Source organism: Portunus trituberculatus, chromosome 47 (genome assembly GCF_017591435.1).
Source record: "Portunus trituberculatus isolate SZX2019 chromosome 47, ASM1759143v1, whole genome shotgun sequence".
Taxonomy (NCBI): Eukaryota; Metazoa; Arthropoda; class Malacostraca; order Decapoda; family Portunidae; genus Portunus; species Portunus trituberculatus.
Window position 1 is genome coordinate 13,961,285 of NC_059301.1, and position 15,866 is coordinate 13,977,150.

Below are 15,866 nucleotides of genomic sequence, written 5' to 3' on the forward strand. Positions count from 1 at the left end.
ACTACTGATAACAGACACACAAACCCTAACAGTAATCTGGCATGCAAGACAAATTAAAATAGTACAATTATACAAAAGCTCCTTTCTCTTTTTTTTCCTCGTCGCCACTTTTCCGTCGCCTTGCACGACACGCACGGCACACGCGTTACATACACTTACATATTCAAGTCCAACACTGTGTTCATCGAAAGGTACAAAAGCACGAAACCTTGACGTGAACTCTACCTCACTTCCACGAGTTTGCCGCAACACCTTCCCGGGAATCGAGCGAGGGACGGCAGGCAGCCCGCACCGCGCAATACCACCCAGAAAAAGAACAAAAATCGCCTCTAAGGTAAGGGAGAATTATAAAGCGTAAAGTATCATATAAACAATTGTTCTTTTCCATTTATAACACTTGGATTTTTGTATAAGTTTACCTCCTTCTACACTATACAGCCTGATACTTAGAATAAAGCAGTGTCATGGCATAGAAGATGTTATATAACAGAGAAAGAGCTAAATGAAATATAAAACATGACGGAAAATCGTTCTTCTCTCACATTACTCTCAAAATATGACAAAATTTCCATGTCTCCATTTACACAACAGTTCGATTCTTAGCAATGAAATACAGCACCATTATTCAAAGCGGGAGAGGATGGTAAGTAAGGGAAAAGTCTTCACTGCGCCGCTTGAAAGTGTTACGTACGAGAATATTATGTTAATCTCCCAACACAAGTAATGATTATTATAGTGAGCGGGGCCTGAGCGGCACAAGCACTGCCGCTGCCGTAGGGTTGGATGAACGCTCCTGCCCTCAGCTATTTTGGCCTTTGTGAGCCTGTTATCTACAGATCAGCGGTGCCGTGCAGAGGCCTCCCTGCCTCCCTCCCATCCCCCCCAACCACCCGCCTCCACGCTAACCCAGATCCCATGGGCATAACTGACCGCCGTCTAACGCTGGTGGTGGTGGTGTGGTGGTGCTGGTCGAGCCGCTGCAGAAGGGAATATAATATAATATAATACAGGTCACTATCTGTCGTTCCTTTATCTATCATCTACCTGTTTACCTATGTACCTATGTATGTATAGACATGTACGTATGTATGTATATGTCTATCTGTTTGTTGTCACTTTATCTATCTCTCCATTTATATGTTTGTCTATATGTAGATACGCACTCGCGCACACACACACACACACACACACACACACACACACACACACACACACACACACACGCAGCTAAAAAAAAAAACATAATAAAAAAAAACATGGAAAGTCAGAATGTAGAGTCAGGTTTAAGTAAAATTCTCAACACTTTAAGAGTTTTTCTTTTATTCTCTTCTTTCTTTTTCCTTGCAGTAAGAGATTGTGCAAATGACCTAATGCAGGTGTCGCTGGGGTGGGGGAGGTGGCACGGTGAGGACGTTGGGGTTAAGTGTAATGGGGTTAGGGGGGTGATGGGGTGACCTTTAAGAGGGAGAAAATGTCGCTCTTAATGTGTATATCTGATGGTACCCCTACTAATTGAATGAGTAAGAGAGAGAGAGAGAGAGAGAGAGAGAGAGAGAGAGAGAGAGAGAGAGAGAGAGAGAGAGAGAATCACTCACATATATACACAACAGGACAGAAAATTGACAAAGGAGGGAAAAATAAATAGATAAATAGACTGACAAACCAGAGGATAAAGCACACACACACACACACACACACACACACACTAGCTTCATGTCACTCCTCCCCTCTCTCTCTCTCTCTCTCTCTCTCTCTCTCCCCAAGTTTCCTGCTGTTGCTACATTACCACCAGACTCCTGCGTCACACACGACAAGTCTGAGAAGGCCAGAAGAGTTAATTAAGGTGTGATGCACGCCTGTCATTAGGAGATGATGAGACCGGCAATGGCGTTGGTTAAAAAAACATAATATACCCTTAAGTGAAGCCTCTTGTATTGAAGGATGGGTGATTCAGTTCGATTTACGTTCCTGAATGGCCTATATTGCACGTGGAGATAGTTGTGGGGGAGGGGAGTGAAGGTTAAGAGTAAAGGATTCAGATTTGAAGAACTCGAAGAGCGTTGAAGACTGTGTAGTAATAATAAGGGAAGCTATTCGTCTTCAGATGAAAGTATAAATAATAAAGGTGAAGTGTGTATAAGACTGATAGACGAAGGTATATGTACTCAAACTCGTAATTTCAACTAAAGATTATATAGGAATAATGCGTTGAAGTATTTATGCTCAAAACTAAACGAATCTCGAGATCTCTGGGAAGCTTCAGTGACAAATTGTGATCTTACGAGTCTTCCAGTGAGTTGACGAAAGAAGAAATACAGAAAGGATTCATATGTGCTGTAAGGTGTTATGTATGGAAGTAGGTGAAGTTAGCTTAGGCTTGATTAAGTTAGATTACGTTTGGTTAGGTTAGATTAGGTTAGGTTTGGTTAGGATACGTTAGGTTTGCAATGGGGAGAAAAGTCGTAAATGAAGCACAACACATGTCTTGAAGCAGCACATTGTAGCACATCAGGCCACTTCTCGAGGTAATTTTAGACTCGCCTTTGAACTCTATCTTTAAGAGTCCAGCACCTTTAGTGGGCTTTTCTTTTTGCCAGTTTTTGTTGCCTTTGGTCAAAGCTCTTCTTACATAAAAAAGTACACGCTGTTATAAAAATCTATGAAAGGAGAGTTAAGAATAAAGCAGAACCACTTGAAACATTTGAAACATTTGAAACATTGAGGGTAAGACGGATATTTCAACCAAGCTGCAGTAATGTCAGACTCTATATAAGTAAAAACCTCTCAACCAAAAGATAAATACACAAATGAATATATATCAAAATAAACTGAAATAAAAGTCTAATATAATATAATGATCAAAATTTAATGTTAACAAGATAATAACAGTATTTCTGATTAGAAAATATTAATAAAAAAAAACTAATGAAAAATATGGAAAAATATATAATGAAAATTAAGCAAAATGATTTCCAAGTAGCACATAACAGTACTCGATGCCACAAAAATCTTCTTAATACTTCTTATAAAACCCACATGAATTAAACTCCATCTATTTTTTAATCCATTTTAATCCTCGCTAATGACTAACCAGCGAAAACAGTTTCAGGTGATTGTAAAGTTTGATGTGACAGCGTTCAAGTTTTCATATAAAGGTGTATGAACTTTACTCGGGTTACGATCTATAATAACCTTGTGTTTCTTTGGCGAGGTGTTGCGTATCCATGAGCGCCCCGCCGTACCAGGAAGTTTGCATATGTATAGAGTGGCTAACAATGTGTATTACGAGGCGAACAATGGACGCACACACACACACACACACACACACACACACACACACACACACACACACACACACACACACACACAAGCAAAGGTTACACAATTTTCGTCCCCTCCAGGCAGACCTCACTCATTCACATTATGTACTACGTTGTCGGCGAGTCTACATTAATTTCTGGTGGGATAATTTAGGCGTCAGGAGGATAGTGTATAGTGTCTGGCGTGACCGTGGTTAGGTCCTAAAAATAGATGGCATACCACTTCACATCATGACGTCAGCTTTGCACGAGTGATAGTCAGTATAGAGATAAATGGAGCCACGCTGTTCACTCTTACTTCTGCTTGTCCGTCTAAGGTTCGTATTCTCAATCTTTCCTGTGCTTCACCTCTGCTATTTTAAAGGGCTTTATTTATATTTACACGAGTTTTTAAGGTGTTTTTACGGGTCTAGAGGCAGAGTGACAAGATTTCTATATTTTAAACTGGAGAAACATTCTTGAAAACCCGGCTAATCATCTCTGTGGCCTTGGAAAATAGTCGTGGTGCGAGAGCAAAGCGTTTCTGAATATGGACTTCAGTATCCTCCCCATCCCCTCTGTCTTTCTGAGACAGACTCATATTCAACTGTGCCTTACCCTGAAGCTTAACGAAATGATCTAATACAAATTGATTGTAAAATTTTGAGTCATGTCACTGAGAACAAAGTTTAATTGGTGTATTTTTTGATTTTCTGTACTTATTTATTCATTTTGAAGAGAAAGAACGGCATTATAAATTTTTCCCTTTTTTTTTTCCAAGTCTATTTTTTCTTCTTAACTGCACTTCTTAATACATAAAAAATGTGATCCATTAGCTGATCTACATTAGTCCAGGCACTTTACCTTTGTGGACTGAAATAAAAGCATATCATACAGTGATTTGCAGTCAGAGAGTAAGTGCCACTGCCTCCCTCCTTTTAAGCTTTCGTGTATCATTAACTCCTCCCAACTGTGATAGACTGTGCTTTGTACTGATGGATAGACCTGATACCAATTTCATGCGAACGAGTAGGAAGGACCTCTCTCAGACAGGTAGACATGCAAGTAGACAGAAAGACACAGACTCGTAGCTGAACAAGAGAGAGAAAAAAATGTCCAAAAATATCAACTAACAAGACAAACAGATATACACACACAGATTCCACGCAACCATTCGCGACAGAACAGGAGAAAAGGTAAAAAAATAGATAGAAAAAATATATATATCCTGCAAAATCAACCTCGCGAACACAAACCAGTGAAAGAGGAACCGAGGAACATTCCCAGAAGAATAACAGCAAGCAATACGTGACACGGGCGATGAAACATAAAAACACAATACAATATGCTACGTATACACTCGTCCCTCTCCACCACCACACCCCACCTCACCGCCTCGCTGCCTTTACGAGGGTTCACGCACGGAGGGAGCAGGTGACGTAACGCATTGTACAGAAAATTAAGTAGGTATATGACAGGAGCGTGCTTGTGCCTTGGTGTTTATCCAGAGGAGACGTGAAGTGACGCTATGTAGAAATGTGTGTGTGTGTGTGTGTGTGTGTGTGTGTGTGTGTGTGTGTGTGGGAGGGACATGCGAAGAGGAGAGAGAGTGTGTGTGGAAGGGAGAGAATGAGAAAGAGTAAGAGAGGAGGGAGAGAGAGAGAGAGAGAGAGAGAGAGAGAGAGAGAGAGAGAGAGAGAGAGAGAGAGAGAGAGAGAGAGAGAGAGAGAGAGAGAGAGAGAGAGAGAGAAAGGGGGGGGAGGAAAGGAGGGAGGGTGCTTGTAATTACCAGGGAGTCAATACCAAGAGAGAGAGGTAGAGCAGTGTTAGGCCAGTGGCAAGCAGGGGCTGCGGTAACCCTCACAACACTGCCAGGCCTTGGAATTGTGACTAACCAACACCTCTCAACGCATTGGCACATCATTACCTATCTTTCCCGCACACTACTATATGACTCAATGCTCCTGACAGCTCTTGATGTCTTCCTCGATCTATTGTTTTTTTTTTTTTTTTGTCACCTACTTTATGCAGTCTATCTCTTTCTCGCAAGCCTATATGTTTCTATGGTTATGACACCTTTTCTCTCCCAGGGTTAGTCATAAACTTGATCCTGCCTCGCTTGTCTTTGAAGTCCTTTCTTATATGCAAGTAATCTATCCACCCACCTCTGCTTTCGACCACATCTCTTCCCTTAACGCATCTGTAGTATGTGATTCGATACTTACAGATATTTCCCCTGTAACAGACTCGGTCATATACATCTTCCTCCTACTGTTGTCTTTCAGATCCTCATTTTCTGTTTTTGCCCTTCTATTCGTCTCTCGTCACACATCCACGCCCCCAAGAAATTTCAGTAGACGTGCATTCCTCGGTGAATTTGGTCTAAAATACTTCCTTACCCTGACCTAACCTAACCTTGCTTAAGCTAAGTGAGGACTAATATCTGCGGGGAGAATTCTCGTGTGAGAAATTTTATTTATGTGGATTTCCGTACGCAATCTTTAAGTTAGATAGATAGATGGGTAGATAGACAGACAGACAGACTTTTAACTACACATCTATTTAACATTAACTTGACAAATACTAAAGTTTCAAACATTTTATGCAATACAAAAAATAATTAGAACATCAGGAATTATAAACCAAAATATACGAATATAAAAAAACAACTAAGAAAGAAACATTACACACACACACACACACACACACACACACACACACACACACACATAGACACTAGTAATGGGAGCTTGTCACAGTATCCAATAACAATAATGAAGCGCATTCAACACATAATTCAAACCCTGAATCCTTTTACTCATACGTGCTTTTAGCGAAGAGTGCTCGCCTGCTCCGACCCTGACAAGACCCCACCTCCCTTACCCCGCCCGATCCCTGCCCCATTACCTCCCTTATCCCACCCCTCTCTCACCCTGCATGGCCATCACACACAACCAGACACGAGAGGAAGGCCTGGGCGAGGAGGGAGGAATAGTGGCAGTGCAGAGGGTTGGTTTTGGGTAAAAAGGAACAGTGAAGGTTAATAGAGAAAGGGAGAGTGTGCGAAAAAGCCTGGCAGTGGGAAGGAAGCGTGTGGAATGAGTGGAGTAAATGGACAAAAGGGATTGGATAGAGTGGAGTGGCATAGCGTGGAGGAAGACACTGACTTGCCTGGGGGACTGGGGCGAGGGTGAAGAGGGGCAGAGGGAATGAGTCAGGCAAGGTGAACACGGACAGGTGAAGTATACAATTAGGTCTCTTTTTCTTTTGCAGGTGATGACGCAATGCACTCATGTAAGGTGAGGGAAGGCTAGCTGGGTAGTTTCCGTCTGTACTTTGCTGTCCCGTGGTGGTGTGGTGAAGTGCGAGTTACGCAGTGTACCTCAATGACGCCTCGTGTACCGCTCAGCTCAGGTTATACACTCAGGAGGGAGCTTAGGTAACAGTGATATTCTGACGGTGGCTCTAACCTTCGTACATGTATATTGTGCGCTATAAAGGTATAAAAACAACCATTCTTTTCTTTTCTTTCTTATTCTTCCATTCACGCACTCCTCCGTCTCTCTCACTCATAAAGACATAAACTCATGAAATAATCTTTATGGACTACATACTTTATACGACTCCACGTTGAGATTATATCATATGCCCACGTAAATGTACATCCTATGCCATAAAGTTATGTAAGCACGGGTTCTTTTCCTTCTATTCTTACTTACCCCTTTCCACTCTTTCCTTTATATGTCATCCTCTTTCTCACCCACAGAAACTTACAGTACTAGTTAAACAACCTCTACAAAACGCATACTCTATGTGATTTAAGTTTAAGAACACATATAACACTCAAATGAAGTTAGTGACTAAAAAATCAATAAAATAATGTAGTATCCTCTCATTCAATTCTTCATTTGATATTACTGACATATATCAAAGAAAAAAAATAATGATTGATAACAAGATATACGAGTTTGTGAAGAAAAATGCGATAAAGAAAAGTGAAAAGAACATACAAATATACGTACAATGGCTTTCATGGATAATTGCGGGGTCAGATATGCTAGATCACTTGATGACTTTGGTGATAAATATAGGTGGTGAAATACGATGTTGAAATAGGCGTTAATTGAAGCGAGAGTGTGTATTGGGAGGTGGTGGATATTACTACTGGGAACGCATACCTTTCCTAACCACTACGCTACTGCAGTCTCTCTCTCTCTCTCTCTCTCTCTCTCTCTCTCTCTCTCTCTCTCTCTCTCTCTGACCCACCGCCTTGCATATAGGAACTAGATATATATAAAAAAATAGCCAAGAAAAAAGTGAACAGAAAAAAATATCATGCAAGGTAGTCATGCAAGCACACACACACACACACACACACACACGAACACACACACACACACACACACACACACACACACACACAGCACCCACGTAAACGTACTCAGTATATTCACGCACATAAAATAAAGAAAATATATAAAATAAAACTAAAAAAAGAAACAGAAATAAAATAAAGAAGGGAAATTATCCAACGCAATATTTTAGAGATTCTGGTAAAAAGATGACGCATCCTGCACACGCACGCACGCACAGGCACGCACGCGCGCGCACACACACACACACACACACACACACACACACACACACACACACACACACACATACAACTTTAACACGCAAACACTCATGCAATTCACCTACACACACACACACACACACACACACACACACACAAGCATTTTTATGACCTATCATCTGACATGAAGTGACAATGAAAAATAGAGGAAAAGTAATAAACTCAAGAATCTCCCCCATCTCTCTCTCTCTCTCTCTCTCTCTCTCTCTCTCTCTCTCTATTTACTACCAAAGAATAGATTAATCATTTTTCATGTCAAGCCTCCTACGAATTAATAGTTTTAATGGTCACGATTCATTAATAACGATTCATTATGAGATTAGACGCGGGTTATGGAAGAAGAAAAAGATGGATATTTGTTATTTATTCTCATTATATTCCTTCCGTACTCTCTTCACATTTACACAAATGAAAGGAAAAGATATAGAGAGAGCGAGAAAGAGCTAAAATCATTGATGTAAGATAAAATCATCGTCAGAGAGAGAGAGAGAGAGAGAGACAGACATAGAGGCTATGCGTGGAAGAAGGAACATGGGTTCTATTCGTGACCCAACCTGACCTTCCTCTTCTAAATGTCAGAAGCGTAGGTCATGAAAGAATTAAGTTTTGCAAATCCCAACGAGACATTATATACTCGACCTCATGATATGATTCTTTATGGACACAATACACTGGAGAAGAAGAAAATTGTCAAGAATAGACCATTGGAGGAAACTCTACGTGTACATTGTATCTAAGAATAATCATAGTGAGGAAATTGACTGAAAGAGAAGTAAAAAAAAATATACATGAGAGAGAACCTTTCGTATATATTTAAACCAGAAATGATTGAAAGAGAACACGATTATGAAGTATAAGGAGAAACTTACACACATATTTAAACTAGTAATGAAGATAACTTAAAAGAATCAGTCACTTTTATAAGCCTTCAAATTTGTTTCAATGAGATTACAAAATGGTTCCTTAATCGAACCATAATGGTTGGGCATGTTCTCGTGACTACTTTTACTAATGGTGATGCAGAGCCTATCAAACTACGACAAGACAAGAGTTCAAACCATAATAATTCTGAAAACGTCCTTGAAAATGTTATTAACTTGAAAACCAGCGGAAATTGGACGTCAAAATGTTTTTTTTTCCTTCCTCATACATCAGAAGTCGACGAAAAGCAATAAAGGACAAATAGAAAGAAATGCTGGTTAACGTCTCTGAAATAGAAATTGGTGTAGGAGAAGCCTGTTTGGTTCCTCTGAGGTGCCTTGATATTCCTCCTTGGAAATAACTCAGGTCGTAGTCAGGAGGAAATACAAAAGCAGGAAGAGAGCTCCAGAGTTCACCAATTCGAGAATAGCGGTCGTAATGCGCCTCACCCACACACGCATTAAGGAACCATATGTGTCTCACAACAACAACTGCTGCAGCGCCATCACTCACACTCACAGTCCTCCATTACCACACTTGGCTATGCAATTACACACATTTATAACCACAAAAAACGGGATAAAACCAAGAAATATGAGTGAAGCTAATGCATGTACTTACGTATGCATTCTCGTCCTCGGTTTCTGTCTTTCTCCGTCTCTCAGTCCATCCATCTCCCCCCACACATATTATTTTTCTCGTATCACCGTTTTCTTTCATGTTCCTTCCTCGCACTGCCTTCCCCCTACTTAGCTCCTGCCACCCACCCGTCTTCTGCGTCCCTCCCTCCTGCCTCTCCTCCCTTCCTCCCTCCTTCCCTCCCTCCCTTCCTTACAGCACACCCGCACTGCGTCGCTGAGTTGGTGGCGTTATGCAATTCATTATAGAAGCTCTCGTGTCACTCAGTCAAAGCTTTCCCTCCTTCTCTCGCTGGGGTGCTGCCACTGAGAAGCTTGTTTGGTGAGAGAGAGAGAGAGAGAGAGAGAGAGAGAGAGAGAGAGAGAGAGAGAGAGAGAGAGCCTACATTACTGACAAAACAAGGAGACCTACATCTCATATTGATAAACAAACACCATAACACACACACACACACACACACACACACACACACACACACACACACACACACACACACACACTGTTGCTAGGAGTCACGCGCCGCCTTGGCTCCCCTCCGAGAACAAGGCAATTAATTATATGGACGTATATCTGAATTCAAAGTGGCGTTTAGCCGCCATTTAGACGCATTAGCATGAGTGAATCTCGCCTGGCCGTCCTCTAGGTGGGTCTCTTGGTCACAACACGCTTGCTGCCTCACTAGTGTCACTGGCGGCTTACTAAGTGACTCCTGGTGACTTGATGAAAGTTAACTGGATAATTACGATATTCATATAATATTTATTTCTATTTTCCGTTCCTTCAGTGTTCCTGTCATCTTTTGCCACAGAGGACCAACCTTCAACAATGATTCTTCGCTGATTCCTCACCTACACCCAACACAAGCATGTCTTCCTTCATTGCATCCATAATAGATCTAATTTTCATATGAAAAGGCGAAAACTTAAGAATTAAAAACACACTGAAAAACATTAATCAGAGATCAAGTATTGAGTACTGCTCTCCCTAATATAATTCAGAAGCAAAAAAAAAGTTTCATCGTGGTTGGTCATATTTCATCCTTGAAACACTACGCAATAGTCATCGCAATGTGGAAGAACAAAGACAACAAAGGAGAGTTACAGGTGTCTATCATGATATAATGCTTATTGTTCATTAATTAAAGCTAAGATGGATTTCTTTTCCACACTTACAAGATGGAAGAACAGAGAGTGGAAGAAAGTTCCTGGGAATATTATGATATCCTGAACGCTTTTTAATGATCATATAAAATTTGAATTTTTTGGGAGTATTAGGAAGTGGAAGGCGAGAGAACAGAGACTACCAGTGGATTCCAAAATATATTATAAGAATAATACTTATCGTTCATAAACTGAGTAAAAGTAGAAAAACTTTTAACAGTTCAGTTCTTCACTATTACAGCGGCACCTCCTAAATGTTCCTAGAATGTATGCTAAAGACACTGATAGCAAGGGACTTAACCATTGCAATATTCAACCTCGTTACCGAACCCCTGGCCAGCCCGCATACCGTCCCGCTGTGAATTATGCAAGTGAAACGCTAATGGTTCTTAAAAGAGGGCATTTAGCGACCCCCTCCCTCTCGAATCAGGGGAATTAGATGACCCGTGTTTGCCCCTGCATGCGATCCACAGACGTGCTTCTGCTCCACACCTCGTGCACACCCTATGACCTTGATCCTCGATATTCATTTGCATTTACGATCACTAAAAGCCAGACACACACACACACACACACACACACACACACACACACACACACACACACACACACACACACACACACATACACACACACACACACATTAGTTTTTTTAGTGTCTTTTGCAGCTCTTCACCGAGTCGTTCGTATATTTTCAAACTTCTCAGCGACTTACCTCTCATACATTTAGAAGATTCTAGTTTTTGTGGCTTTCAAGATAGCGTTTATGATTTTAATGATAGTTTTATTCACAATTTCGCATCAGCAGGGGTCAAAAACTCATGAGAACACACCCTATTATCTCTGCGGGTTTTGAAATAGTCCTTATGATGGGACAAATGCTCAACAATACGGGCTACGCCCACGCAGCAGAGTGGTGGTAACTTTCAAGTGCTATAACGCACCAATATTTCAGATCAGCCTCAATCTGTTTCCTTCCCAAAACTGCACATTTGACTTTTCTTATCTCCTTTTTTAATGTTACTTCAGTAGGCATTTGAACATAAACGCAGAGTTTTTTTTTTTAATCTCTCTTTTTTTTTAGAGGGGTTTTGGTCAAAGGTAACAAAATAACAACGAAAGAAAGGGCTTGGTGAAGATGCCAGTCCCCAAAAAACAGAATAGTCCAAAATAACATCGGAAATCACGGAGACGTGTCTTGAATTCTTCCTCTTGAAGGAGATTACCCCTTCAATATTGAGGCGCATTTCTACCTTGATTTTAGGGTATGATTAGACGATTTTATTTACACTAGAAAATGTGTATGGAGGTCAAAAGTCTTTAATATTCTAATCCCAACATATGTTTCTGAAGCTGTATAAAATCGCCAAAGAATAAGTAGAATGAATATGAAAATGCGTCTTGGTACTGAAGAGATTTAAGCAAAGAGTATTTTGATAGACAGTTGAATGAAAGAATGGATCGTTTTGAATACGAAGTGTGGTTATTGAACTTTTACCGCGAGGATCAGTATTGAATTTTTAACGTGAGGAGCTGTACATAACCAATCACTTAGAATAACGTGCAGCCATTCGTCTCTTCATGTTGTCTCTGTGTCTCGGTAAACTAAAACTATCAGTTATATATGTGCCTTTAAAAAGTAATGCGGTATTGATATGACTATCTGTAACTTCAAACGTATCACTTTCAGCAAATTTGGCTAAATATTTATAAATCTGAAGTAATGACAGCTACTACCTTCAACACATTTGACGATGTACTGTGGAGAATTTTTACAATACTGAATAATTTTTGTGAAAGGTGGAATAGTCTAACAGGATGCGTCATCTTGTAGAGGAGTATTTTACGAATTTTTTGTAATGATTCATAAAATAAATCTGCGTAAGCGAGGACTTAACACAAAGACAAAAAAGAAACATAATTGCTGACGGAAGTTTTAAAGTTGGAAGAGCTGTCAAAAAACATCGATTCCATGATATACTGGACATGTGAAAAGCCGTCTAGAGAAAGAAGAAGTTGTAATATTTCATAAGGAACGCGCCTCTTTGTGATTACATAAAGATCCACCACCACCACCACCACCACCACCACCACCACTACCACCACTACCATTACCATCATCAAACTAACTGTAACGCTGACCCCAACACACACATTACTACCCTACTTATGGATTCTAAATGGAGAAACTGTAGTTGTGCTAGTGAGAAATGTAATTAGACTAAATGAATCGCCTCTTAATTACACACAAACGCCTTATCTGGCAGCCATTAAGTGTACTGACGGGTTGAGGCCAGACAGACAACGCGCCATTAACCAACAGAGTCCTTCGGATACACCGTGGGAGTAGTGACCCAGTACCCGCCTGACCCACATAGACCACTGGGACTCCCCGTCTCTGTTTACTGGAAGGATATTAACCGCGTTTAGCCGGAAAGAGAGAAGGGGAATTGGAGAGAGAGAGAGAGAGAGAGAGAGAGAGAGAGCAAACAGTCAGACAAATAAACAGATAGACATTTAGCAAAAATAGACAGAGAAACAGACAGACAGAAAGAGAAACGGACAGACACAAACAGAGAGGTAAAGGTAATAAACCAGATTTATGCACACCTATGCATTACACCTTCACACTTTACGGCATGCTTTTTAGAAATAACAATGTGTTGTGGCTTACAGTTGTGTTCCCAGCGCGGTGTGTTGAACGTGTCAACAACAACAATAATAATAACAACTACGCTCGATGCATTAATGTTTGAATTACTCCTGCACTCCGTACATGCCTCACCTATCTTAATTTTGAAGTTCTTTGCTGATTGTTTCTAATACTATAATCATCATCATCATCAACAACAATAATAACTACTGCTACTACTGCTATTGTTGCTATTATCATTTCTACTGCGCCATCTATCAAATCCACATGATATGAATGTGTGTGTGTGTGTGTGTGTGTGTGTACTCAGCGATCGCTTCGTCCTCTACTCCTTGACAGATGTGGTCGATCCCCAGTGTGTAGTGAACCATAAACCTGATCTGCTGCTTGTATATTTCATAAAGAAGAGAAAGAAAAAAAAATGTTATGTCCCTTATGCATGTTTAAAAGGTTGGATGGATTGAGGAACAACGCTTCAAGTGTGTGGGTCAGAATGATAAATCACGGGAGCCATTGCTTTGTTCGCGGGAATCCTGTGAGTGAGTGTGTGAGCGTGTGGGTGTCTCAGTTTCTTTTTTTTTTCATGCCTGAAGAAGGTTGACCAAGGTCATCATATTGGTGAAAAAAACATGTACTGCCTTAGAAAAAAGTTAAATATTGAAAAAAATCAACGTCTGCAGCTGATAAAAGTCGAAATGTACCGATTCTCTTTTCTTTAAGCAGTTAAGTCACATCAGGCACGAAAAACTCAGCGCCAAAAAAAAAAAAAAAAAAAAAACGCAAACTAAGCAACGTCTTCAAATTAACTTCAGTTTATCTTTTCTCAATTTCTGGTTGAAAATGGTTCGGGGCATGAAATAGTAAAGAAAACTGTTACACAATGTATACAAGTTAATATCAGCTTAATTCTCTGGAATCTGTCTCAGCTGAATATAGTTTGTGGCGTAGAATAGGAAGGAACAAAAAAAAAAAATTCAGTTTGTTGCTATGATAAACTTCAGGCACTCCGTTAAAATCACTGTGAAAAAAAAAACCCTTGAAATGCCTCAAATGTGTTTCTTTCTAGTTGAGCGCAAATTCAAGCCAACTGATGCGTTTTTTAAGCTTTTACGTCGCTGTTTCTTTGATGAATGAAGGCCAGGACTATGCCTATTAGCAAAGGGTATTGGTTATCACATTTGGGAACCGTTACATGGAGCAGATTCCCTTCCTAACCTCTGACTATGTGAGGGATTCGAGCCCTGATTCGAACACTAGCGCCCTTTCACTCACACTACCACTGGAGCAACGGCAGAATTCTACAGTTATGCCTGCAAATAACATAACAGATAATGGTAGTCACTCCTCCACTCACTCTAGCTGATCGTGCTGAAGTCACTATCCAGTCACGCTATTCTGGAAGCAATGTTGGCACCGCTAATCTCATTGACGGTGATAAAGAGAGGCGGTGGCACACTTACTTTGGTGAGGTTGAATGTGGCGTTGTAGCTGAAGGTGAGATGCACGAAGGAGGCGAACACATCCTTGTACGTGACGGTAAAGTCCTCAGGGGGCGCGGGAGGCGGGGGCGTGGTGGTGGTGGGACCCGTGAAGATGTGCGCCTCTGTGGTCAGCCCCGGCGGGATGGCAGCGGCCCCCAGAACGCCCGCCGGCACTCCGCACCACGCCCACACCCACGCCCACACCAAGCTCACGGTACGACACGGTCTGTACATACTAGTAAGGCGAGTAGCGAGTCGAGTGTTCGCATAGGAGAGGCTCAAAGGTGAGGCTTCCCAGGGCTTCTCCCGCCGCACTTGGCACACGCAAGCAAGGCCGCTGCCCTCAAGGCGTCCCCCGCTCCTCCGCCTCTTTCTCTCCCCGAAGACCTCAGAGGAACATGGTTTTCCGTCTGGCTGATCACCTTTCCTTTCCAGCCTGTCTTCATGTCGCTCAGGGGCCGCGTTGAGAGGCCTGTCTGCGGGGCCTGGGACCACACAAAGCCTCAGCAGGGGGTGGCTATTCGCTGGGCCTGAGTCTCTGGCTGGATCGGCGGCCGCAGCATGATCTTGGCGGGGAAAACGTGAGCAGCGAGAAGACAGAACTGCAGACGGAGGCGTGGTTGTGGTGGAACGGTGGTGGTGTGGTGGTGGTGAGGGAGCGTGGCCTGTAGTTGTGGTGTGTGCTGTTGGTTAGCGTGCAGCGTGGGTCGTGTAATAATGCAATGGAGATTATTAGTGTTGTTGTTGATATTGTTGTTGTTGTTGTTTTGGTGGTGGTGGAAGTGGAGGAGATGGTAGTAGTGATAGTGGTGGTGGTAGAGTCGTGGCGGAAAGGAAGTGCTCGGCGACGCTCTGCCCAACACACTGACCCTCCACCTGTCCACCAACCTTTCCTCCACCCTCCCTCTTCCTCTACTCCACATCCTCCCCCTCTTCTTCCCCCACCTCCAGCCTTACCCGTCTTAATGCCTCATATCCCCTCTTCCTTGCCCCTCCACCTTCTCATCGCCTCATTGCTTTAGAAACCCCCCTTAGTCTCCTCTTTACTCCCTCACCCAGTCCTTCCTTCCCTTCCCT

General features: G+C 41.8%; 1 protein-coding gene across 1 annotated transcript in view; it reads right to left on the reverse strand.

The window, feature by feature from the left end:
• Nucleotides 1-15,665, reverse strand: part of LOC123520457 — a 33,950-nt gene extending 18,285 nt beyond the window's left edge. Inside the window, exon 1 of the mRNA XM_045282697.1 lies at nucleotides 14,769-15,665. Within this exon, the coding sequence (XP_045138632.1) occupies nucleotides 14,769-15,023 (255 nt within the window). The 5' untranslated portion in view covers nucleotides 15,024-15,665. The remainder of the gene's footprint in view (nucleotides 1-14,768) is intronic.
• Between the last annotated feature and the right edge of the window lie 201 nt (nucleotides 15,666-15,866).